Genomic DNA, 25,632 nt, shown 5'->3' with positions numbered 1-25,632 from the left:
TTGCAAACGATGCGACCGACAGGGCTTAATTTCCAAAATATGCAAACAGCTCATACAACTCGATAGTGAAAAAACATACAATCTGATTAAAAAATGGGCAGAAAACCTAAGCAGACATTTTTCCAAAGAATGTACACAGAGGGTCAACAAGCACGTGAAAAGATGCTCAACATCGCTAAGTATTAGAGAAATGCAAATCAAAACTACAATGAGGTACCACCTCACACCGGTCAGAACGGCCATCATTAATAAGTCCACAAATAACAAATGCTGGAGAGGGTGTGGAGAAAAGGGAAACTTCCTACACTATTGGTGGGAATATAAATTGGTGCAGCCACTATGGAAAACAGTATGGAGTTTCCTCAAAAAATTACAAATAGAGTTGCCATATGATCCAGCAAGCCCCCTCCTGGGCATACACCCAGACAAAACTATAATTCAAAAAGATACATGCACCCTAATGTTCACTGCAGCACTATGCACAATAGCCAAGACATGGAAACAGCCTAAATGTCCATCATCAAATGAGTGGATTAAGAAGATGTGGTACATATACACAATGGAATAGTTACTTAGCCGTAAACAAGAACAAAATAATGCCATTTGCAGCAACATGGATAGAACTAGAGATTCTCATACTAAGTGAAGTAAGTCAAAAAGAAAGACAAATACCATATGATATTACTTATATGTGGAATGTAACATAGGACACAAGTAACTTTTACAACAGAGAAACATACCCAAAGACATAGAGAACCAACTTGTGGGGTGGGGGTGAGGGAGAGGGATGGAGTGGGAGTTTGGAATTAACAGATGCAAACTATTATATATAGAATGGATAAACAACAAGGTTTTTACTGTATAGCACAGGGAATTATATTCAATATTCTGTGATAAATGATAATGGAAAAGAGTATTAAGAAAGAATGTATATGTTATAAAATTAAATATATATATAGCTAAATCACTTTGCTGTACAGCAGAACGTAACACAAAATTGTAAATCAACTATACTTCAATAAAAAAGATACATCCTTACTTTGCTATATGCCTGAAATTAACACAACTATATTCCAGTAAAATTTAAAGAAAAAATAAATGTACCCCATTGTTCATAGCAGCACTGTTTACAACAGCCAAGACTTCCAAGCAACCTAAATATCCATCAACAGATGAATGGACAAAGAAGATGCGGTACATATACACAACAGAATATTACTCAGCTATAAAAAATCATGAAATAATGCCATTTGCAGCAACATGGATGGACCTAGAGATTATCATTTTAGCCAAAGTAAGTCAGACAAAGACAAATATGATATGATATATATGTGTGTGATCTAAAAAAAACAAATGAATCTATATGCAAGACAGAAACAGACTCACAGACAGAAAACAAATGTATGATTCTCAAAGAGGAGAAGGAGAGCTCCCCCTGTGGCACAGTAGGTTAAGGATTTGGTATTGTCTTTGCGGCAATGAGGGTTCAATCACTGGCTGGGTGCAGTGGGTGAGGATCACAACTGCAGCTGGGATTCGATCCCTAGCCTGGGAACTTCCATGTGCTGAGGGTGTGGCCAAAAAAAAAAAAAAGAGAGAGAAGAGGGAGAGAAGAAGGACCAGTTAGGAGTATGGGATTAACAGGTACGCACTACTATACGTAAACTGGATAAGCAACAGGGGTTACTGTATAGCACAGGGAATTGTATTCAATATTTCGTAATATCAAATATTGGAAATAATCGAAAAAAAAGAAACAAGAGAAAAGGAGTTCCCATCATGGAGCAATGGTTAATGAATCCAACTAGGAACCATAAGGTTGCGGGTTCGATCCCTGGCCTTGCTCAGTGGGTTAAGGATCCGGCGTTGCCATGAGCTGTGGTGTAGGTCGCAGATGTGGCTCGGATCTGGTGTTGCTGTGGCTGTGGTGTAGGCCGGCAGCTACATCTCTGATGAGACCTCTAGCCTGGGAACCTCCATATGCCGCTGGTACGGCCCTAGAAAAGACAAAAACTTAAAAAAAGAAAAAGAAAAAAGAAACAACTGAACCACTATGCTGTACACCTGGAACTAACACAATATTATAAATCAACTATAGTTCAATAAAAAAAGAAACAACTATCAATCACCCCAGTGTTCCCAACCAGAAGAATTTAGATTGCAGAAGTATCAGCGGGTGAGCCCTCACTCATCCACTTAGTCACTAAGCATTTAGCAAGCACCCTCACCAGGCTGCACACCACACAAGTTCTATGTCACTAGAAGTAACAGCGAACAGAACACAATTGCTGTCCTTCCAGAACTTACATTCTAGTGCAAGGGGACAGATGCTCATGTCCGGTACCTGTGTCACATGTCCTGTGTTACAAGTCCAGTACCTAGACGTGTCTGCGACAATTCAGAGGTACCAAACGAAACTAAAAAACATGTGCAAGATGGCAAGATCTCCATGACAATCAGAAAGGCCAACTGTTTGCAATTACATTCAGAAAGAAATCACGCCGACATCAGTGCAAACAAGCTTGGTGTCCAGGACACACAGACACAGGGGTGAAGAACCAACAGGGCCAAGTGTTAAAAGGTCAGGTGTGCTCTCAGCAAGAGGACCGGAGCAGCAGGAAGGCACCGCGAGGAAACGAAACTGCAGGACGTGGCTTGTCTCTGCCTCCAGTTAGTCAAGAGTGCGAGAAGACAGAAAACCATCAGGCTTCCTGTGATCAGGCACAGTTATAACATCTAAAACCTTTTTTTTTTTTTTTTCTTTTGCTTTTTAGGCCTGCACTTGCGGCCTATGGAAGTTCCCCAGGTAGGGGTTGAATCAGAGCTGCAGCTGCTGGTCTACACCACAGCCACAGCACTGCCAGATTCGAGCCATGCCTGCGACTTACACACAGCTCAAGGCAACATTGGATCCTTAACCCACTGAGCAGGGCCAGGGGTCCAACCCGCATCCTCAGAGACACCAGTCAGGTTCATAACTGCTGAGCCACAACGGGAACTCCCAAACACCTAAAATGTCCATTAAACACCTAAAGTGTTTAATGCCCTCTGATGTTGACCTTAAACTTTAGCCCCTGGTATTTCTCACCAACAGTGAGTAGCAACTGCGTGGGCTGAAGCAGCAGAAGCAGTAAGTAGCATGGAAAGAAGGAGTCAAAAAAAAAGGTCGAAAAACAAACAAACAAAAAGGTACTTGGAGTACAAGTTTCCCTGCAGTAAAATATCTCAGTCTATCTATTATTTATAGAAAGTTATACAAACTGCATGCAAATTTGCAACTAGTAATTCTAGTTCTTGCATAGCCTGCACCCTTGCATAGCCTTGCCTCTGAACTTCGAAAGATCCAGGGCTATAGGGCAGGACCTTGGCAGAGGCAGCCCCAGGCCACAGAGTGGTCAAGCGATGCAGAATGAGCGAGGCTCACATGTGATGGATACAGATTATTGTTCTCCCAGAGGATTGAGGATGGTACATTCCAGATAGGAAGAAAGGGCAACTTGGAGTGTGAAAGTCAGCTGAAAAGAACAAACCAGAGACTATGGGAGTGACAGCTGGAGTGAGTTACTGGTGTCCAAAATGTTATCTGGGAAAATAATTTACAAATTCGTCAATTACCCTTAATACCTAATGTCATATGTTATTTTTTTAAACCATTCTTTATTCCTTGCATCACTAGTATTTTCATTATCTGAGCTTACTTCCCCACTGTGGCCTAGAAGCTGTGAAAATCTAACATACTGAGTTTCTTAGAAAACATTAAAGGGCAAGTAATTAGCTAGGAAAATAATTGACGTCTTGATTAAGCTCTTTCTCCCAGTGAAAGGTGTCATGATTGAAATACAGAAAAAAATTTCAAAAACTCACAGAACTGTTTCCCTTTTATCAGTGTTGGCATGGCATGTGGTTTCTCTGCTGTTCACGTAAGGCTCAAAAAAAAAAAACAAAACCCAAAAACCTCCCTTGGGGTTGAAAGGTGGCTTTGTGCTGCTCTGGACAGAGACGAGGGATGTCCCTTGCCTCGAGGCTACGGACACCATTCGTTTGACCTGCAGGTTGCCATCCTCCACACTTTGCAGCCAAAAAGCACGTGCTTTCCTTACTGGAGAGCAGCAGACCAGTCTCTTGGCCACAGGGGTCCCCCAGCTATGTCACACAGTCATGCTAAATACTAAGCTGGAGCTGCACGTGCACACATGAATATGCGTGCACACGTGTGCCTCCTGAATGCGCCGAGGGCAGCCGGGACCTACAGCCCACCCACTCAGAGCGACTCTCTGAACGCCTGGCTCCCCCTTGAATACCATCTCCCATGCCCTCCCCACATTCCCCATGATGCTGTCAATCAAACTGCAAAGCTGAGTGGCAGGCTGCAACCTCAAAGGAAACCCAACGACCACTTAAAAACTTCTCTAAGCCAGGAGGGAGCGTGTCTGAGCCAGACAGGAACAAAGGCTGGGAGGCAACATCAGCTGTAAATGCCGTCCATCATCATGCAAAGATAAAGACCCTCTGATCCAACCAGGGCCACCTGCAGATATCCAGGGCTGTCCTGACACTCTGATTGATGGCCATCCCTTTTAATTAGCTCCTCTTGTCTCTGGAGGTTTCCAAAGAACGGATCACTTGCTCCCAGCCGCCCCCTCCCCTGCCGCTCTTCGCCTTCCCCGGGAGACAGGACCCAAGAAGGCACTGAGCCAGGCCCTTTCATGGTCTGCCCACCATGACCATGCGACCACCGTCCGGCAGAGGGCGCTTGCACTGACCTTTCGTAGAAGGAAGCAGATGCGCTCAATGTTCCTCAGGCGTTCCCTCTATCCCGACGCACAGGAAAGAAAAGAGAGGGCAGATTAGATCTTCTGCTGAAGGAACAGGAGGCAGAAGCCACCAGAGGCCCCTCCCAGCCACATGGCCTACGTGCACCATGTAGCTTTTCCTAACCCAAGTTGCCGCTCATACAACTCGAAAGCAACAAACAAACAAAAGCAAATAATCCAATTAAAAACAGGCAGAGGGGAGTTCCCATTGTAGCTCAATGAGTTAAGAACTCAACGCAATGTCTGTGAGGATATGGGTTTGATCCCTGGCCTCGCTCAGTGGGTTAAGGATCCGGCATTACCACAAGCTGTGATATAGGTCGCAGATGTGGTGTGTGTGTGTGTGTGTGTGTGTGTGTGTGTGTGTGTATATATATGGAATATATATATATGGCAGTGTAGGTCACAGATATATGTGTGGAATATTATTCAGCCATAAAAAAGAAGGAAATCCTGCCATTTGTGACAACATGGATTGACCTTGATGGCCATGTGCTAAGTGAAATCGATCAGAGGAAGACAAATACTGTGTGATCCCACTTATACGTGGAATCTAAAAACAAAACAAGAACAACAAAAACTCATTAAAAGGAGATCAGAAATTTGTGGTTATTGGAGATGGAGAAAGAACTGGATGAAGGCAGGCCACAGATGCCATCTCCCAGCTCTAAGAGAAACAAGCACCGGGGATGTGATGCACAATGTGGTGACTACAGTTAACACTGCCATGTGGCATATGTAGGATTTTTGTCTTGTTTTGTTTTTTGCTTTTTAGGGCCGCACCTGCAGCATATGGAGGTTCCCAGGCTAGGGGTCCAATCGGAGCTGCAGCTGCCAGCCTACACCACAGCCACTGCAACATAGGATCTGAGCTGCATCTGCGACCTGCACCACAGCTCATGGCGACGCCAGATCCTCAACCCACTGAGTGAGGCCAGGGATCAAGTCTGCACCCTCAGGGATACTAGGAAGGTTCGTTACTGCCGAGCCATAGCGGGAACTCCCATGTGGCATATTTGAATAAGTGAATAAATCCTAAAAATTCTCATCACAAAGAAAAAAAGGATTTTTTTTCCCTTTGTGCCTGGTATCTTTATGAAATGATGGAGGCGAACCAATTATTCTGCAATACCTGTAAGTCACTATCCAATATATGTAAGTCAAGTCATTTATTAACCTTAAACTAAACACGCTGCTATATGTCAGTTATAGCTCGATAACACTGAAAACAAAAGAGAGCTTTGAGCTTCTTTTCCATCTGCCCTGTACAGTTATTTGCTCTTAACAGAACTTTGCCAGCAAACACCATGGGCTCAGCTTCCCTCTCAGCTCCGCAGTTGTCTGCACTTTTCTCTCCAGTCTCCATGCCCCTGTGAGACAGTCAAACCACAGGGTGGGCGCCTCGTGCTCATGAATGTCCCAAAGCCTGGGATCCCCCCCCTCCCCAGGCCTTCCCCTTTGTGTGTCCAAGAGCGCATGTGCCTGATTAGTGTGCAAGGTGGGAAAGTTCTCTGCCTGTTGGTTTTATTTTTCGAAAGTGAGTGTTTGGAGGAAGCGGGCTTCCCATACCAGTTAGACACCAGCCGTGCCCCTGGGCTAAGACTTTTTAAGACAGCCAAGTCCATCTCCAGAGGCTGGCTCCCTGCCAAGAGAAGATGCCCCGGGGCTGGGAGGTGAGGACGCTCCCATCACACACAAAGTGCTGCCTCCCGGTTCCTAGCGAGACATGCGAGATTTCTGAAGCCACTCTGAACACAGCTGTGGCATCTCGCGGTGCTTCATTACCGAGGCAATTTGGTGGCGGTAAGATGTGATGATAATGAGTTTCCTCACGGATCAGGGGAAGACAGGTGGCAGGGACACTTCAATTTCCCTAATTAAATCATAAATAGAGTGATTTCTGCGCATCCTGGAAGCCCCGAGGAAAGAGCCCACGTCAGGACAAATTAGCGTCCACGTGGCTAGCAAGACAGACCACGTCCTCCTCAACACACATGTGCACGAGCACGCACACACGCACACGCACGCACAGCCAGGCATGGAGGCTGCTTAAATGCAGAATAATGGGAAGAGGAGTGAGGTACCAGGCATGAAAGAGGGGGGTTCAGGACCCAGCAAGTCTGAAGGACATTTCTCATAACTTTACAGTGAAATTAAATGTCCAGCTGGTGGAAGGAAGGGGAAAGGATTAACCTGAGGAACTAGGAGTCAAAACAAAGCATTGCTCCCCCTTCTCACCTCCTGGAAGGGGATCTACCCAGAGGGGCCAACAATAGTGGGAGTTTTAGGGGATATGAAATCAGAAGGAGTTCCCATGGTGGTGCAGCGGCAACGAACCTGCCTAGGATCCATGAGGATGCAGGTTTGATCCCCGGTGTTGCTCAGTGGGTTGAGGATCCAGTGTTGCGTTGCTGTGGCTATGGTGTAGGCCAGCAGTTACAGGTTCCATTCGACCCCTAGCCTGGGAACTTCCGTAAGTCACAGGTGTGGCCCTAAAAACCAAAAAAAAAAAAAAAAAAAAAGGTTGCCGAGCAACTATTGTGTGCAAATTCTGTCCTTGCATTGACCTTGCAAAGAAGCTCCCTGGGGGATTCATGCTGGTCCTAATTTTCTTTGTTCTGCTGAACTAAGGAACCTGCCAAGGTGAGATGGAATTGGGCTCCATGAACCTGCCTCATGGTTTCACCAGCCCCCTGCACCCCAGTGTTGAATTCACATCATGGAATTGAGAGGCAGGACACATTTCTTCACCAGCAGTCACCCTGGGGGGGCGGGGTCACACAAGAAACTCTGGGTGTCCTGTCTACCTTGAGCCCCAGGGAAAGCAAGCTCTTGACGCTTCTGTGTCCCCAAATGGATGGAAGTGCCCCCTCAGACGAGAGCGGCTCTGTGCACCTGGGCGATGTTGAGGAGCCAGGTGCATGATGCTGGAGCCAAACCCGAAAACATCCAGAAGGAAATGAGGCCCCAGGTCTCATTCTTTCAGGCCTGGAGGAGCCAAGTTACCACCGTGGGTGGTGAGGCTGGCAGATGGAAGTGACATGGATTTCAAGAACGACAAGTTTCGCAAGATGGAGTGAGTTTTCAAGTGGCTCTTCTTCAACTTGCCACAAAATCCTGCTTCACATGGTTGACTTGGAAAGGGCTGGGCTCTGGCTCACAGAAGTAAAGAGGGTGATGCCAAAGGGATTATAAAAGCAGGCATTTAAAAAAATTCCCTTAAAGGGACAACACAGAGGAAGTGGTAAGAACACAGACAGACCTGGGTTCCAATCCTGACTTTACGGCTCAGCAGCTTTGAATCCTTGGATAAGAGTCTCTAAATTGGGTAAATGATGCCTGTCTTGCAGAGTTGAGAGGAGTATAGGATATATAAATATATATAGTTCCTAGCATGTAGTAAAAAAAAAAAGCTTATGACTCCAGTAACGACCCGTACTTTACAGAGGGGACACCAAAGCCTGTCGCAGGTCTTCTGCTACCTCCCTAAGAGGAAAGGCCCCTGCAGGGGGCCTGCAGCAAAGAAGAACAGATCTCTTTGCTCCTGTCAGTAAACAACGATGTCATAAGCCTCCTGGTTAATATTCACACTAATATATGTAAAATAGATATGTGTGTATTCACACCGTTTTTTGTTTTGTTTTGGGGTCAGGGCCGCACCCGAGGCATGTGGGAGGTTCTCAGTGTAGGGGTCGGATCAGAGCTGCAGCTGCTGGCCTGCAGCACAGCCACAGCAACACCGGATTCAAGCCCCATCTGCAAACTACGCCTGAGCTTGGACAATGCCGGATCTTTATCCCACCGGGTGGGGCCAGGGATTGAACCCACATCCTCATGGACACTGTGTCAGGTTCTTAACCCGCTAGGCCACAAAGGTAACTCCTTCTATACAGCTTTTGACAGATCAATGAGAATGATTCAAACACAAACGTGCCTGAGCACAGGAAACCAGGGCCTGGAAGGGACTTCAAGTAAATGTAGGCCCGTGAGCTGAGACGGAGAGACAGGCTTCCATGACCTGTGAGTTCCACCTTTGCTGCAGAGGTGCTGGTCTGGAAAGAGGCTGGAGAAGGCTCTGTCCACAGGCATGTCTGCACCTGGCTCTGCGACTTGGCTGCACTGAGCAGACGAGTGACAGCCAGCACCCACCCCAAGGGACAGAAGTGGGGTCCTCCTCCTCCTCCACCTGCACAGAGGCCCCTCTCTACCTGCATTTGGGGGGCCGCAGGCAGGACCTGACAAGCCAGACGGAGCCGTGGGGCTGCGGCAAGGGTCCCTCAAGTGCTGAATCCGGACCAGACGACCAGACTGCATCACATTCCCTGGGGGAAGGAGCGCTGACCCCAGACCCAGGAGCCCCCCACCCGAGATGAGGCTCCCTGGATGGCGGATGTAGGTCGAGCCGCAGTGCGCGTCATCCGCCCCGCAAGTCTCCTCTGAGAAACTGCTGGAGCGCAGAGCGAAGGATGACCCGGTGATGCGGCCACACCCGCCGGCATGATGGGCAGCTGGGCGCCTCTCTCCTCATTCAAGGATGTGCAGCCCAAACCCTCTAACATGGAGTTTTTGGGGACCTCCCCCCGCCCCCCGGGGGAAACTGGGGCTGCCGTATTTGACTTTGCAAGATAAACAGAGACCCCAGCGGCCTTGGGAGCGACCACCCTGAGCCAGGCCGGGAGGTGCAATCCCGGCCGAGGATGTGCCCCTGTCACCTGCCCACCCTTCCGACCACCAGCACACACCACTTACCGCATGAACAGGGTTACACTGGTCGATGGGGCTCTTAAAATCCGTCCTTAACTCATCAAAGGCAATTATCTGAAGAGGAAAACATGGAATTGAGATTTTAGTGCAAAGGTGAGTCAACACACCCTGTCAAAAGCTTCCTGTAGTTTGGGTCCAAAATAACTCAGGGGGTGATCAGAGGGTATCAGTGACACCAAGACTGGCCAGGAGTCACTGGCTGTCAAAGCTGGTGATGGGCACTCGAGTTGGCTGTACTCTTCTACCTCTTCGAATGCTTAAAGCCCTCAAAATAGGGAACTGGAGGGATGCTGCCTGAGGGTAGACACTTAGAACGAGGAAATAAGTAAGTCCTGGACACCTGGCACACACACAGTACAATGACCATAAACAACACAGCCATGTTATCAACATTAAACTTGCAAGAGACTAGAATTTTTTTTTTTCTTTTTAGGGCCGCACCCAAAGCATACAGAGGTTCCCAGGCCAGGGGGCAAATTGGAGCCGTAGCTGCCCGGCCTACACCACATCCACAGCAACGTCTGATCCGAGCCATATCTGCATCCTACACTACAGCTCCCGGCAACACCGGATCCTTAACCCACTGAGCAAGGCCAGGGATCGAACCCACAACCTCATGGTTCCTAGTCGGATTTGTTTCCACTGAGCCATGACAGGAACTCCAAGAGACTCGATCTTAACTGTCCCCAGTACTAGAAGAAACCATCGTTATGTGACAGGATACAGGTGTTCGCTTAATGCCACAGTGGCAACTATACTGTAAGATAAACGTAGAAAAGCATTAGGTCCTACACCTCAAACATACTCAATGTTGTAGGTTAAATAATCTCCATTTTTTAAATCCCTCAAATAAAGATTTTTTTGTTTCCAGTGCTTTACACAGATGTAGAGAAAACTCTGTGATGGTGAGGGCAGGCTGGGTTTTGGAGAAAAGCACAAAGAACCTTCGAGTTTTCTCCCTAAGGAAACAGCTGTTAATGTTTTATTTTGTGTATTTTTGGCAGAGGTGCTGATTAGAAGTTAAACAGATTTCGAAGTCAGGCAACAGGGAGAGCAGAAAATCAAGCAAGCAGAGTTGACAGGAATAGAAAGAACCCAATCTCTAGCCATCCACAGGCTGGACAATCAGCTCCTGGGCCATCACGGATCTTGGTCCCCTGGACGTGGATTCTCCAAGGTCATTCTGAACCAAGTTACCCAGAGAGGACTGGTTTCCCCATCTGCCTGGAGGGGAGAATGCCAGAGCTGACCTGAGGCATGACCCAGCCATGGAAAGAACAAACTAGAGGTGAAGCTTCCTAAACCTCGGCCACCTTGTCCCCCAGCTGTCCCCAGTGAGACTCAAGGACAGAAAAATGCGGTATTCCGCCAGTAGAACATCCCCTCTCAGGGTGTGGAGGTCTTAGGTCTCCTCTTGGGCGGCACATAAGTGGATATAACCAACCCCCCTCACCCCCAGGAAGGCATAGCCCAGGGTGCCTGAACACTTGGCGGAATCGCTGAAGCCGTGAAGCTGGCACACCTCCCCTGTGCCAGCAGCATAGGGCTGAAAGTAAGTACCAACCGCAGAAAAACAACTTGCGTCCCTCTAAAAAAGCAGGTATGATTTTAAAGCAGTCACATGTCATCCTGATTTCAATACTCCTACAGAATTAGGGGGCGATTCTAGTACATGTTGTATCAAACAGACACACTTCTGTGTCATCCTTTGCCAGGCAGTTAATTATCCAGCCTATACGTGAACCCTTTAGTAACAACTCCCCACTTACTGAATATGCTCATTTCATCCCTGGCCACCACTAATTAATCATGATTCTCCTGTAATTCACCAACACAGGCGTCCCTATAGCCTGCAGGCCAAATCCAGCCTGCCACTCGGTTTTGCACCACCTGTGAGCTAAGAATGGTTTTATACCTTCAAAATAGTTGAAAAAAAAAACCATGCATAATGTTTTGTGCCTTGTAAAAAATTATATTATATTCAAATTTCAGTTTCCATAGATAAAGTTTGGTTGGAACATGGACACGCTGACTCTTTTATACATGGTCCATATTCTTGCCGTATGATGGCAGGGTTGGGTAGCTGCAACAGATACCATATGGCCCACGAAACCCAAAATAGTTACTATCTCGCCCTTTACAGAAGAAAAAAAAAAAATCTGTCAACCCCTGTTTTATTCCTTTATTTTTCTTCTGAAACTGCCCTGTCCATTATGGTAGCTACATTTGGCTATTTAATTTTAATTAGTTAAAATGAAATTGAAAAGTCCGCTCCCACATTTTCATTGCTCAAAATCACATCTGTCCAGTAGCTATTAAACAGCAGACAGAAAACATCTCCATCATCACAGAAAGTTCTATTGTACGCACTGCGTGAGAAGCACGGCGATGGCTGAATCACTCTTCCACAAGGAACCCCTTTCAGTATTGCCAGCTATCCTAAATCCAGCCCACCTTTCTTCTTCAGGCTAATTGTCCTTATAAATAAGCTTTATTCAGATTAACTGGCAGTAAATTATCTCATCATCCTGCTTACCCTTCACTAATGTTACAGACTGTCAATGGCTGTACGAAAACACGACTGTCAGAACTAAACACATACTCAAGGTGTTTGAGGTCAGCTGGCACAGGGAGTAAGTGTGTCACTCAGCTCCTCTGTTCTGTAAGCTGTGCCTCTGTTAATGTGACCTGCTAGCTGGAGCCCTTTCTGTGGCCACCTCACATTCCTGGCTTCCTGTTGAACTAGCACTGACTAAAAGCCCAGGTCTTTTTAAGGGAGTACTCTTCGTGGCTCAGCCGTTAACAAACCCGACTAGGATCCATGAGGATGTGGGCTCAACCCCTGGCCTCGATCAGTGGGTTAAGGATCCACTGTGTTGCTGTGGCTGTGATGTAGGCCGGTGGCTGTAGCTCTGATTTGACCCCTAGCCTGGGAACCTCCATACGCCGCAGGTGTGGCTCTAAAAAGCAAAACAAACACACACACACCCAGGTCTTTTTTTTTCTAATTAATTTTTTTATTATAGTTGATTTACATTGTTCTGTCGAATTCTGCTGTACAGCAGAGTGACCCAGTCATCCACCGCACATGCTCTCTTTCTCACATTATCTTTCATCATGTTCCATCACATGTGATTGGACAGAGTTCCCTGGGCTCTACAGCAGGACCTCACTGTCCAGCCATTCTAAATGCAACAATCTGCATCGACTAACCCCGAACTCCCCGTCCGTCCCACTCCCTCCCCTTCCCGCTGGGCACCCACAAGTCTGCTGTCTGTGTCTGGGAATCTGCTTCTGTTCTGTAGAGAGGTTCATCTGCACCACGTTTTAGATTCCACGTACAAGTGATATCACATGGTATCTTTCTCTTTCTGAGTGACTTCTCTTAGTTGGAGAATCTCTGGTTGCACCTATGTTGCTGCAAATGGCAGCCCGAGTCTTTTTTATGTGTCTTTGGTTACACTAACTCCACCTCATTCCACATGCTCATTGTTGGATGTGGGCACCTAAGAGCAGGAGCTCACCTGATCCCTTTTAATTCCTCTCTGTTGGTCCCATCTGTTGAGATATGATCTATCTCCCAAATACATTTATTTTATTTTATTTGCTTTTTAGGGCCATACCCATGGCATATGGAAGTTCCCAAGCTAGTGGTCAAATTGGAGCTGTAGCTGCTGGCTTAAGCCACAGCCACAGCCGCGTCAGATCCAAACTGCATCTGTGACCTACACCACAGCTCATGGCAACGCCGGATCCTTAACCCACTGAGAGAGGCCAAGGATCAAACCTGTGTTCTCATGGAAGCCAGTCAGATTCGTTAACTGCTGAGCCACGGCGGGAGCTCCCCAACTACAAATTTTAATGAACATAATGTACTCCACGCCCCCCACCCCATATAAACGCACACCGAGCAGGACCAAGGACAGAGCCCAAAGCTCGCCACTCCCTGCTCCCAAGGGGCAATCCTGCGCCCCATTATTTATCTGATTATAAAGACAATTTACCATATTTTGATCCAGTGAACTGAAAGTAAGTCTCTGGATAGCATTAGAACCCCATTAACTGTTGGTGCAGCATGTTTAAGCTCCCCAGAGAGGCCAGGAGCCCATGGAGGAAAGAAGTCAAGCCCGAGGTCCCATGTCACGGCTGTGACTGGAGACCCATCTTGAGTATTTCCTACCCTCAGCCCTGCCCTAGGCCTGCATCCCTGTCTAAGTGCCAGGACATGGGTCTGGGCTGAAGCGGAGCCCTGGCGACTCTGAGCTGCTGAGTGAGGCTGAGAGCACACACCCACTGCCCACCTCAGGTCCCTGGCTGGAAGATGGTACAAGAAAGCAAGGCCAGAGTAGAGCCTCCACCCTCGCGCTCCGGGATAATGGCTACTGGGTGGGTGTCTCTGATGACAGTGATGGCTACATACACAACGAGGATAAAGGCTTTCAGCCTCCCCACCTCCGGTAACTACTCACTAAATGACCCACCAGTCACTTGACCAACATTCGGTATCTTTAGACACAGGCACCGGGCTAGCCCTGAAGATACAAAAATCCACAAGGTACAGCTCCCAACCTCACCAAGGTCCTGGTCTAGAAAGAAGGACAAGCAGGTAAACAGATCATCACGCTACAATGTGGTAAGTGCTATAAACAAGACCTTTTCTAGGGGATTGAACCCTGTAGCTTCAGGGATGCTAGTTGGGTCCTTAACCCACTGAGCCACAATGGGAACTCCCCCCCAAATTCTTTCCTGGGTACCTACTACAATGTACCTGGCACTGCTCTTGGCTCTGGAACACAGCAGTGAGCCAGGAGATAAGGTCCCCAAGCTCACAGATGGGGGCAGGGAGAGAACCAATCGATCCCTAGACAAAAAGAGATCTGCAAACCCTAGGCTCTGGGAAGAAAGTACAACAGGGTAATACGAAGACACAGAATTGGGAGGTGATCAAGGAAGGCCTCTTGGAGGAGGTGCAGTTTGAGTTGAGTGACTGAATGACCAGGAGCCAGTACGGAAAGTTTCAGAAGGCAGTTACACTGCAGAGGCCCTAGTGAGACATAAGGCGAACTGGGGTGAGGCAAAGAAAGCGGCAGCTGAAGCCCAGGGACCGAGAGAGACGGCGGGAGAGGACAAGGCCGCAGCTAAGACTCCCACCAGTGTGGGACCAGTACCCCGAAGCTGACCCACAGGATGAGACCCCATTCAGCCCAGCTGCTCTGGTGGTGACACAGCCTCTGCGTGACTCACAGAGCCCGGTGTTTGCTGCGCGTGGTTGGCTTCACAATCCAACAAAAGGGTGTGACCAAGGGGGACGCTGATAGGTCAGTGTGTGTCAAAGCTGCATCAGGTGTGCACCCCAAGGAGTAGGTGGCAGGCTGACCATCTCCGGGGCCTCTTGGCAAGGCTGCTAATTCGAAGGAAAAGTCAGTGGTCAGAGGCAAGATGAGCAAAGACCAGGAACCCTCCCTAGTCTGGAGTTCCCGCTATGGCTCAGTGGGTTATGAACCTGACTAGTATCCAAGAGGATGCGTGTTCAATCCCTGGCCTCGCTCAGTGAGTTAAGGATCCAGCGTCACCATCCGCTGTGGTGTAGATTGCAGATTCGGCTTGGATTGCACGTTGCTGTGGTGCAGCTCCAATTTGACCCCTAGCCTGGGAACTTCTATATGCCGTGGGTGTGACCCTAAAAAGCAAAAAAAAAAAAAAAAAAAAAATCAAGAAAGAAATGGGAGTGATGCAGCCACAAAGCGAGGAGCCCCCAGGATTGCCAGGAGCCCCTAGAAGCTTGAAGACACAGGGATGGATGGTCCTTAGAGCTGTCAGAGGAGCAGGGCTCCACCTTCTTTCAGAATCCAGCCTCCAGGACTCGGGAAGAATAACTTCCTATGAAGGCACCTAGTTTGTGGTAGTTAGTTAAGATAAGGCCACTCTGCGAAACAGATACACTCCACTTGCCAAATATCTGAAATGGCTGCTGCTGTGACCAAAGATGTTTTCAGGCAAGGATGGCTTCTGGTGTCACCAGTGAATGCTAGTGTGAAAGAGGCAAACAGGAGCGTTTCCAACACCAAATAAACACCTCCCCGGGGAGCACAACCCTTCCTGTGTGTCCCCTACAGCCTCACTCAGAATATCCTTCCAATTTAGAAAGAGGTCCGTTTTGGAGTTCCCATCGTGGTGCAGCGGAAACGAATCTGACTAGGAACCATGAGGTTGCAGGTGCGATCCCTGGCATCACTCCGTGGGTTAAGGATCCAGTGCTGCCATGGGCTGTGGTGTAGGTCACAGGTGAAGCTTGGATCCCTTGATGCTGTGGCTGTGGTGTAGGCCAGTACCTACTGCTCCGAATGGACCCCTAGCCTGGGAAGCTCCATATGCCACGGGTGCGGCCCTAAAAGACAAAAAAAAAAAAAAAAAGAGAGAGAGAGAAAAGTCACTTTTTTCCTTCCTCTCCAGGTCTCGTCCCAAAAGCAGCAACTCCTTCGGATCACCGCCCAAGGCTTGAGGCCATTTTTGAGGGTCTGGAGCTCCACCGGCTGGGGGATGGGAGAGCTGTTTCATTTGCTATGAAAATATTTTTAATTAAAATATTAAAATTCCACTGACGATTCACATTATTGGATCCACAACCTTCTTTTAAATAAATGTCATTACTTTTTCTCAGGAAAATCATGATCTAATTTTCCTTGTTTTTATTGGTTTTTTAATTAGAGTTGATTATTTACACTGTTTCTTCAATTCCTGTTGCATAGCAAGGTGACCCAGTGCTACACAGTTCCCCGTGCTGTACTGGTTGTAACACATATGGTGTAGGTTTGGTGCTGGTTTTGTGTCTGACCCTGGAGCAGGTGAAGACTGCCAAAGGTTCTGTTCACTGATTTTTTTTTTTTTTTCTCTTTTTAGGGCCGCATCTGCAGCATATGGAAGTTCCCAGGGTAGGGGTGGAATCAGAGCTATAGCTGCCACCCTACACCACAGCCACAGCAACGTGGAATCTGAGCCGCATCGGTGACCAACACCACAGCTCAGCTCATGGCAATGCTGGATTCCCAGCTCACTGCTCAAGGCCAAGGATCGAACCCTCATCCTCCCGAATCCTCATGGATACAAGTCGGATTCGTTTCCGCTGCGCCACAATGGGAAATCCCTGTTCACTGATTCTAAACTGCCATGAGCAAGAGTTTGCTAAGACACAGCTGGGCCCCTAAGAAGAAAACAGCATCAGCAACACACCCATGGGTACCACACACCCAGGCCCCACTTCTCAGCATCATAAAATGAACCACCAATGGCTCCACGCCTCCCTGCATCGCAACAGGAGCGACCTCTTTAGTAGGAAGAGTGCTGCCCCTGGGGAGTTCTCAGTGGCATCCTGATCTTGCAGGGGCTAACGGTGTGACCTTGGGCACGTCACTTCACTCCTCCAGGCTGTGGTTTGCCCATCCACAAAAGGAGAAGAAGAACCATCCCTACTTGAACAGGTTGCCACAGGTGTGAAATGAGGGGCCCTAGACGATGGTGTTAGAGCAGGAGAGAGAAAGACGGTGCTGGATGAGGGGGGCCATTGTGTAAAGGCCATTATAGAAATGGTTCCACGTTGCAGGACAGTGGAGCACATGCCTGTGAGTCAGAAAGTCTCAGTTCAAATCCACACTCCACCTCGTCTCTTTGGGTGACAGCAAGGAAATTGTTTAACCCTCTCCAAACTCAGTGTCCTCCAATATAAAGAGGGGAGAGGAATGGTTCCCACCTCCCGTGGTGGCTGCGAGGCCTAAATGCAACAATGTCCATAAAGCGCCGAGCACAAAGCTGAGTACGCAGCACCAGTAAATACTGTTACTTCTGTTGCTGTAGTCATCACCAAGCAGAGATGTCTGGGCCCCGCCTCGCGCCTCTCCTCCCTCCGTGGCCTTGAGCACAGTCGTTAGCATCACACAGTCTGGATCCAGGAGGACCCAGGCAACTTAGGGGACCGGATGAGGGCACGCATGGGTGAGAAAGCGACAGCGCCCATCCTGTTACAGGAGGGAGACTGAGCACTGGGTTGCTCGGAAGGAGGCTGGGATCAGCAGGTGAGCTGGGAAGGGAAGCATCTGAGGCCCCCAGACCAGCCCCTAGACCTGCAGGATGAATCCAAGTTGGATAACACAGGACACAGCTTATTTGCCATTGTCTGTGCCAGAATTTGCAGACACAGCTGGTTCTGACATTGCTTCCCTGGTCCCCGTCTAGTTAACAGAAAACAAAGATGCCCCAAAGCCATGGACATCTGGGACGAGAGCCAAGAGAGCTGGAGACCAGGAAGGCTCAGCCGAGTCGCAGGAGCGTCCCCGGCTCCAGCCAGCAGCGCCCCCCCCCCGCCCCCTACCCCCCCCCCCAGGTAAAAATCCAGAGGGAGGAGGTGCTGAGAAGGCACCGGCATTCTGCTGACCTGTAGTGGGGAAAGCAGCGCCTCTGAGGAACACATGCAGTGAGGGAGTGGCGGGGTGCCACAGGGAAGAACAAATCTGACTCCATACTGGATCTGTTTCTTTTACTCTAACCTCTGTCTTCTGTTGCTTTCCTTATAAGAATGGTGCCTGTAGCCTGAAAGATATAGGAGAGCCCATTCTCAAGGCTGTGACCTTTAAAGGTACACTGACAATGTTCCATTCATACAGAGATTTAAGAAAACATTGCAGAACAGACAATAACATTTATCTTACTGGAGGTTTACAGGGACATCATGGCCTTTAGACAGCCGCAGGGACAGCTGCAAGGACAGAAGATTCAGACAGGAAGACGCTTGCAACAATCAACTCCACCCCCTCCCCTTTTAGTACATAAGAAGCCTGAATTCTAACTTAAGGACGATGGTTCTTTGGGACACTAGTCCATCATCTTCTCAGTCTGAGGGCTTTCTGAATAAAGTGGCTACTCCTTGCCCCAGCAACTCGTCTGATTCACTGGCTGGCACTGGTGGCAAGTAATACGAGTTTGGATGAGCTTAGACTTAGTAAAAGGAGGAGGGCAACAGCCTGCAGCATGCTGGGGTCTTACTGGTCCCACACGTCAGGCCACAGCCCCCAACTCAGCCAAGAGCCCCAGCACCACGGCCTCCAGGTCAAGCAAGTAGGGAACCACAGAGTCCGCTCTAAGTGACTATTGCCAGCCCCAGGTTCCCCCTTCCTCCCACCAAGCCTGGTTCTCCAACATGAGACCTCAGGGGCAAGGTCTGGCTCGAAGGGCTTTGTGATCTCCAGATACCCTTTCAGCCTCCCACATGGCTCTTGCAATTGCGCTTCCTTCTGGTTTCCAATGCCCCCTACTCCTTGGGGCAAGTAAGTGCCTCCTCCAGCCCCCAAGCCTGCAGCACCCCACGGCTAGGGGGCCCAAACTCTGGGGAGGTGCCCACCCAAGGGTATGACCATGCGTCAGGGAGGCTCCCACACCCCAAAGTATCTTCCAGGAAGATCCAGCATTATTCATTCTTAAAAATTCTTACTAGGAGGAGTTCCTGCCATGGTGCAGTGGGTTAAGAACCTAACAGCAGTGGCTCAGGTCACTGCAGAGGCTCAGGTTCAATCCCCAGCCTGGTGTAGTGGATTAAAGGATATAGTGTTGCCACAGCTGCGGCTCAGATTCAATCCCTGGCCTGGGAACTCTGTATGCCAGGGTGTGGTCATTAAAAAAAAAAAAAAAAAAAAAAAAACCCTTAAGAGCATCAAGCATTTGCTGGGTACTGTGGTAGGAGCTAGAGACACTACAATAAGAAAGGCAGACAATGGAGTTCCTGTTGTGGTGCAGCAGAAACGAATCCGACTAGGAACCATGCGATTGCGGGTTCCATCCCCAGCCTTGCTCAGTGGGTTGAGGATCCGGCGTTGCTGTGAGCTGTGGTGTAAGTCACAGATGCAGCTCAGATCCTCCATTGTCTCCAGCAGCTGTAGCTCCGATTAGATTCCTAGCCTGAGAACCTCCATACATATGCTGCAGTTGCAGTCCTAAAATGCAAAAAAAAAAAAAAAAAAAAAGAAAAGAAAAAAAAAAAAGAAAGTCAGACAAGGCACTAGGCTCCACTAGCGACAAAGCCTCTCTCCTTGACCCCTCTCCTCTGACTCCACCATATTGGATCTGTTTCTTTTACTTTAACCTCTGTCTCCTATTGCTTTCACTACAAGGATGTTGCCTATAGCCTGAAATATACAGCATAGCCCGTTCTCAAGGCTCTGACCTTTACTCAGGCTCATTTGAGCCCTCTTCTCATCTAGGCTTCAGCCTTGAGCTCTGTGTCCATCCCTGCAGAGTCTAGTTTTAGCAAGAATCCTCTAAGTTGGTTTAGAGAGAATCCCCACCCTTGATATCTGATCACCATGGCCTGCCTTTAGCAAGAATCTTAAGTCAATTTGGTAAAAATCCCCTCACCCCTGATGTTTCCTCTTAGTGATTTTCCATCAAGAACCCCTTCACCCTGCTCCTTGGCTACAAATCTCCATTGTCCTTGTATTCAGAATTGAATCTGATCTCTCTCTCCCCTATTGCAATAGCCCTGAATAAAGTCTTCCTTACCACTTTAACAAGTGCCAGAACAATTTTTTTCTTTAACACCAATCTCTATTCATTCTCTTGCTTAACTATGAAAAAGTAACAGCCTCTGGGAGCAGCAGCCTATTATACAAGGCATTGATTTTTCCAAATGTGAGGGTGAACACTTTAATCAAATTGAAGTTAAGATGTGTATAAAAGGAGCCAGGACTCCAAGCTCTGGGCCAGAACTTAAATTTGTATAAGCTGTTGGTGGGTTGCTTCTTTTGGTTTGAGATCCTTAAGAGCAGAGGGTGAATTAACCATACTCCTTGGTTCAGGACACATTATCATCATGAATCTGAGCAAGGACCTCTCATTTTACTTACTCAATAATTCATTGCCTTTTCTCCCATTAGCCCTTTCCCTCCATCATATGCAATTATTGGTTTATGTTTAATGTATCTCTTTCTCTTTGCTGTGTTCTTACAAAACATGCATTTGTGCATATCTATTTTTAATTTACTTAACTGTATATCATTCTCTTTCTTACCTTCTGCACTCCGCTGCATTGCCACAGGGCTCCATGGGTGCAGACACTGCAATTTGCCTATCCATGCTCCCATGAGACACAGACTGATTTGAACTTTGCACCACAAATAATGCTCTAAAATCCCCAGACATGTTCCCTTAAGGATTGGTCTGGCAATTTCCTTGGGATTTATACCTAGAAGGGGAACTGCCGGGTCATGTGGTTTATGGGTTTGTTTGTTTGTTTTGTCTTTTTAGGGCTACACCTGAAGCATATGGAGGTTTCCAGGCTAGGGGTTGAATTGGAGCTACCGCTGCTGGCCTACGCAACAGCAACGTCGGATCCAAGCCATGTCTGCAACCTACACCACAGCTCACACCGGATACTTAACCCACTGAGTGAGGCCAGGAATCGAACCCGCGTCCTCATAGATGCTAGTCAGATTCGTTTCCACTGAGCCACAATGGGAACTCCTATGGTTTTTTTTTTTTAATTGAGCTAAGTATTCACAACTACCCTCCAAAGTGGCTGCACTCCCCCAGCAGTGCTGATGGCTCTGCATCCCACATTCCTGCCAAGATTTGACAGCATCCCGCTTTCCAGATTTTGAAGTCTAAGGTTTTTTTCTTTGTTTTGTTTGGGATTTGTTTGTTTGTTTGTTTTTGGCTGTACCCACAGCATGTGACGTTCCCGGGTCAGGGACTGAACCCATGCCACAGCAGCAACTCAAGCCATGACAGTGACACCAGATCCTTAACCTGCTGTACCACAAGAAAATTTTTTTGAAGTCTAATAGGTGTCAAGTGATCTTTTTCTTGTTTTAACCTGCATTTCTCCAGTTTAGAGCCTTTTTCCACATAATGGTTAGCCTTTTAGATTTCTGTCTCTGTGAACTGCCTGCTTAGCTGCTTGGCCCATTTTTCTATGGGATTACTGCCATTTTTCTTTTTGATTTGCACTTGTTTCTGGTATGTTGTAGATGTGAATCCTCTTCCAGCTTTAGACATAGTATTGAATACCTTCCTTATCTGTCACCCACTAATTGACTCTGTGATATCCCTCATTGAGTGGAAATCAACTTTTGCCTTACGTTGTATATTTTTTGCAGGTTTTTTTTTTTTTTTTTTTTTTTTTGGCTGCACCTGTGGCATGCAGAAGTTCCCAGACCAGGGATCAAACCCAAGCCATTGCAGTGACAATGCCAAAAACCTAACCACTAGGCCACCAGGGAACTCCTGGAGGTTTGTTGTTGTTGTTTTAAAGAAACCCTTCCTTGCCTCTAAGATACAAAGATAAACTCTTAGATTATTTTCTGTTTTCTTTATGAGATTCTAGAACTCGTATTGGTCCTTTCCTGTTCACCAAAACCAGTGACTCGGCTACACCAAGTCAACCCAAAGGAACAGAGTTACTTAATTCAATGAATATTTAATGAGCACCTACTGTGTGCGGCATTGTGCCTGGAGCTGCAGGTAGAAGACAGGATATGGTCCTTGGACTCAATGACAGGAGTGGAGTAAAAATTCCATGTGATGTGACAGGTGATGAGCAGGGTCAGGAAAGGGCAACCTTAAGCTGAAGGAATGCAATTTCAACCTGGAGACTGCCTGGAAGAGACTTGTCTCAGTACAAAGTACGTCATATGCAAGTCAGATGAAGGTGACGATGCCAACATGTGTACAGCTCAAGAACAGCCTAGAGAGGACAACCCTGGGGGCTCTCGAGTTCCCTTCCTAGACTGGAATATTGGGCTTTAACATGCAAGCCCTCGAAACCAACATGGAATCAACCCCTAGGAAAATAATTGATCAAATGTACTCAGCTCAGCCTCCCTGGTGCTCCTAACGGGCAGACTCCTTCCTGATAAAGCCATTGCCTCCAAACCCACACATACCCACGAATGAGTGTGGCAATGGAAGGCTGAGCCACAGCTCTTACTGGAATCCTACCCAGGCAGCTCTGACACTTTGGGAAGCAAATGCCTGCTGGAATGATCTCCTGCAGAGAGACTCCCCCACCAGGGGAAGACCTCAACATTCTGTTTATTAAGGCTTTAAAGTAGCACCATCTGCTTTGAGAAGTCTTAAGAACCAGACATTATAAAAAAAAAAAATTTTATTTCAGGGCCACACCCACAGCATATGGAAGTTCCCAGGCAAGGGGGTGAATCAGAGCTGCAGCGGCTGGCCTATGCCACAGCCACAGCCACGCCAGATTCGACACCCACTGGGCGAGGCCAGGGATCGAACCTGCATCCTCGTGGATACTAGTCAGGCTTCTTTCTGCTGAGTCACAATGAAAACTCCAGGCAGACATTATGAATTTAACAACTGACATACTTCGATGGAAGAATAGCAACTACAGTATCAAGTGAGAATGAAACCAAAATGCTCAGGCCATGCCCCTGCCGGCGCTCCTTCCAGAGCAGAGGAGAAAGCGGGGTGAATAATTTCACAGCAAGGGTGTGTCAAACCCCCCCCGCAAAGCCCTCACCACCTGCATGCTCACGTTAGGTAAACAGCCTAGGCTCATGCAAAGGGCCCTGCACGGGGGTCAGGAACTCGAGTTTGGGTCCTGGCTTCGCTCTGTGGACCTCTCTGCCCCCCTTGTGCCTCAGTTTCCTCACATGCCAAAGTAGCACATGGGAGTCAATCAGCACTGCCAAACACGGGGCAGGAATGGTAAGCATTTCGGGTTTCCCAGGGGAGTCACGAGGACACAAGGGGGCTCGGGTCCTGCCCTGGATTTACTGCAACAAAACTGGAGGAGAGAAGTTCCCATGGTGGCTCAGCGGTAAGAAACCCGACTAGTATCCGTGAGGATGAGGGTTCCATCCCTGGCCTCATTCAGTGGGTTAAAGACCCGGTGTTGTCATGAGCTGCAGTGCAGGTTGCAGACGCTGCTCGGATCTGGCATTGCTGTGGCCGTGGTATAGACCAGCAGCTGCAGCTCTGATTCGACCCCTAGCCTGGGAACTTCCCTATGCCACGGGTGCGACCCTAAGAAGAGAAAAAAAAATAAAAATAAAAAACGGGAGGGCAGTGTTGCTAGGGCCAGTGGAGAATCATCTGACTATCTCTCCAGCTCTCATGTGCTGGCTGAGACTGGGAGGATGGTGGCACATCACGTCACCTGCAGCATCCCTCAGACGATAAAAAGCCCAGCACATTCGCCTCCTCGGGAACTACAGACACAAGCCTCAGGTTTATCACTAGGTCTCTGAGGCTTACCTGCAGATGCCATTCCACGGTGCAGGGAGGAAGGGGCGGGGGGAGTTATCAATCTCCTTGCAACTACCAACATCTTTAACATAGTAACTCAGATCGAATGCGAAAAAACAGCTTCGATCTCTAAAGGTAGTCCTGGCCCATGCCACAAAGGCGAAGAACACAGGCAAGGCGTCCCATTAGGCTATGAGGGCCTCGGGGACTGCAGGACGCAGGGCTCTGGAAGAGGAGACACTGTTCGGTCCATCGCTGCTGTGAGATAATAGAAAATACACGCATTAGACTCTGCCCTGGCCCGGGCCCAGAGCTTCTAAAATCCTTGCAAATTCCTAAGTGCCAAGAGCACTAAGAGCATCTCTTGTTCTCTTGAGGCCACTCGGGGTGGGCTCCTGAACGAGGACTGGTCACCAGAACGACCAAGCCACCATCAGAAGCTTGAAACTGTCGGCTCCCCCCTCTCCAGAGAAACCTGAGGGGCTGGCAATGAGTCAGGGTCTGACCAGGCCTACATGAGGAAGTGTCCCCAGGATCCCTGGAGGACAGGGCTTGGAGAGCTCTCAGGCCGGTGAACACCTACACACCAGGAGGGCGATGGACCCCAAATCCGTGGGGACAGGCCGTGCTCAGGACTCTTCCAAGACCTCACCTTATGTATTTCTTCATCTGGATGTCCCTCTCTAGCCTTCATCCTAGCCTTTAATGACGTGGCAAGTGTGAGAAATGTCTCCGATGGCTGGGAGAGGTGCCTGATGGGTGAGGTAGAGAGCTCTCTAAGAGATCCTGGGCAACGCTGGCCAACCCTGACTTAGATACACAGTGTCGCTAGGTGGGCACTGCAGAGAGAGACAAAAGTTGAAGAGTTCCCAACAGAAAGCGGTTCGAATGTGGATTTGGTATGGACTACTGTGAGAACACCTGCCCTTGAACTGCCATAAATCTGTTGATTTTCTAGTACATGGTTGAATATAAAACAACAATTGAAGGACTAGTAGCCATCAGGACAAGGGTTCGATCCCTGGCCTCACTTAGTGGGTTAAGGATCCAGCATTGCCGTGAGCTGTACTGTAGGACACAGATGCAACTCAGATCTGGCATTGCTGTGGCTGTGGTGTAGGCTGGCAGCTACAGCTCCAATTCAGCCCGTAGCCTGGGAACTTCCATATGCTGGGGGTGTGGCCCTAAAAAGACCAAAAACAAAAAACAAAAATCCCGACAATTGAGACCAGCTTGGACTCGTTAAACCTAGAAACATAAACCTTCAATAAATTTATTTTCTAAATTAAAAAAAAATGTTTCCCTGAGTTCTGTGAACTGCTGGAACAAATTAATTGAACCTAAGGAGGGGTGGTGGGCACCTCCATTTTGTAGCCAAGGAGGACAGATGATATGTATACAGTAGGGACCTACTACTTGCAGTTGGCCATAGTTTTGGGGCTCTAGGCCCTTAACCTGTGGGATCTGACACTATCTCCAGGCAGAGAGTGTTAGAATTGAGTTAAACTGTAGGACATCAGGTTGGTTTCTGCAGAGGACTACTTGGTGGGGGGGGGGGGGGGGGACCCTCCATATACTTGGTAGCCGAAGGGAAGCAGTAAAGGAAACACAACAGAAGGAAAACTGCTGTATCAGCTCTCAGGGCCAGGCACGCAGTAGTTGCTCAATAAGTACCTACTGAAAGAATGAATGAGTGAGTTTATCCATCTTTGTGCCCTTGGCCCAGTGCTTGCAAATAGACATTAAGTGGGTGCATGAACAAACAGGAAACATTTGAAACGTCTCAAGATACTTGTATACA

At 48.1% G+C, this 25,632-nt stretch overlaps 1 protein-coding gene across 9 annotated transcripts in view; it reads right to left on the bottom strand.

The window, feature by feature from the left end:
• Window positions 1-25,632, bottom strand: part of CNIH3 (cornichon family AMPA receptor auxiliary protein 3) — a 208,091-nt gene that overhangs the window by 46,269 nt on the left and 136,190 nt on the right. For 6 of the 9 annotated variants that reach the window (XR_014817447.1, XR_014817448.1, XM_021064387.2 and 3 more), the window contains 2 exons: window positions 9,564-9,632; window positions 4,764-4,811 (listed from right to left, as the gene is read on the bottom strand). Coding sequence is in view for 6 of the 9 variants with exons in the window: in XM_021064387.2 (XP_020920046.2) it covers window positions 4,764-4,811; window positions 9,564-9,632 (117 nt within the window). In the remaining 3 variants the exon portion in view is untranslated. Of the gene's footprint in view, window positions 1-351; window positions 1,840-2,945; window positions 4,812-9,563; window positions 9,633-18,006; window positions 18,168-22,053; window positions 22,178-25,632 lie in introns of those variants that run through there. The other 3 variants (XM_084979253.1, XM_084979252.1, XR_014817446.1) reach the window with 3 other exon arrangements.

The sequence above is a fragment of the Sus scrofa genome, chromosome 10, assembly GCF_054392235.1.
Source record: "Sus scrofa isolate SSC_HxYL_T2T_F1_AM1 chromosome 10, Sscrofa_HxYL_maternal_Yorkshire_Landrace_v2.0, whole genome shotgun sequence".
NCBI classification, from domain to species: domain Eukaryota; kingdom Metazoa; phylum Chordata; class Mammalia; order Artiodactyla; family Suidae; genus Sus; species Sus scrofa.
This window is presented reverse-complemented; position numbering and strand designations above follow the sequence as displayed.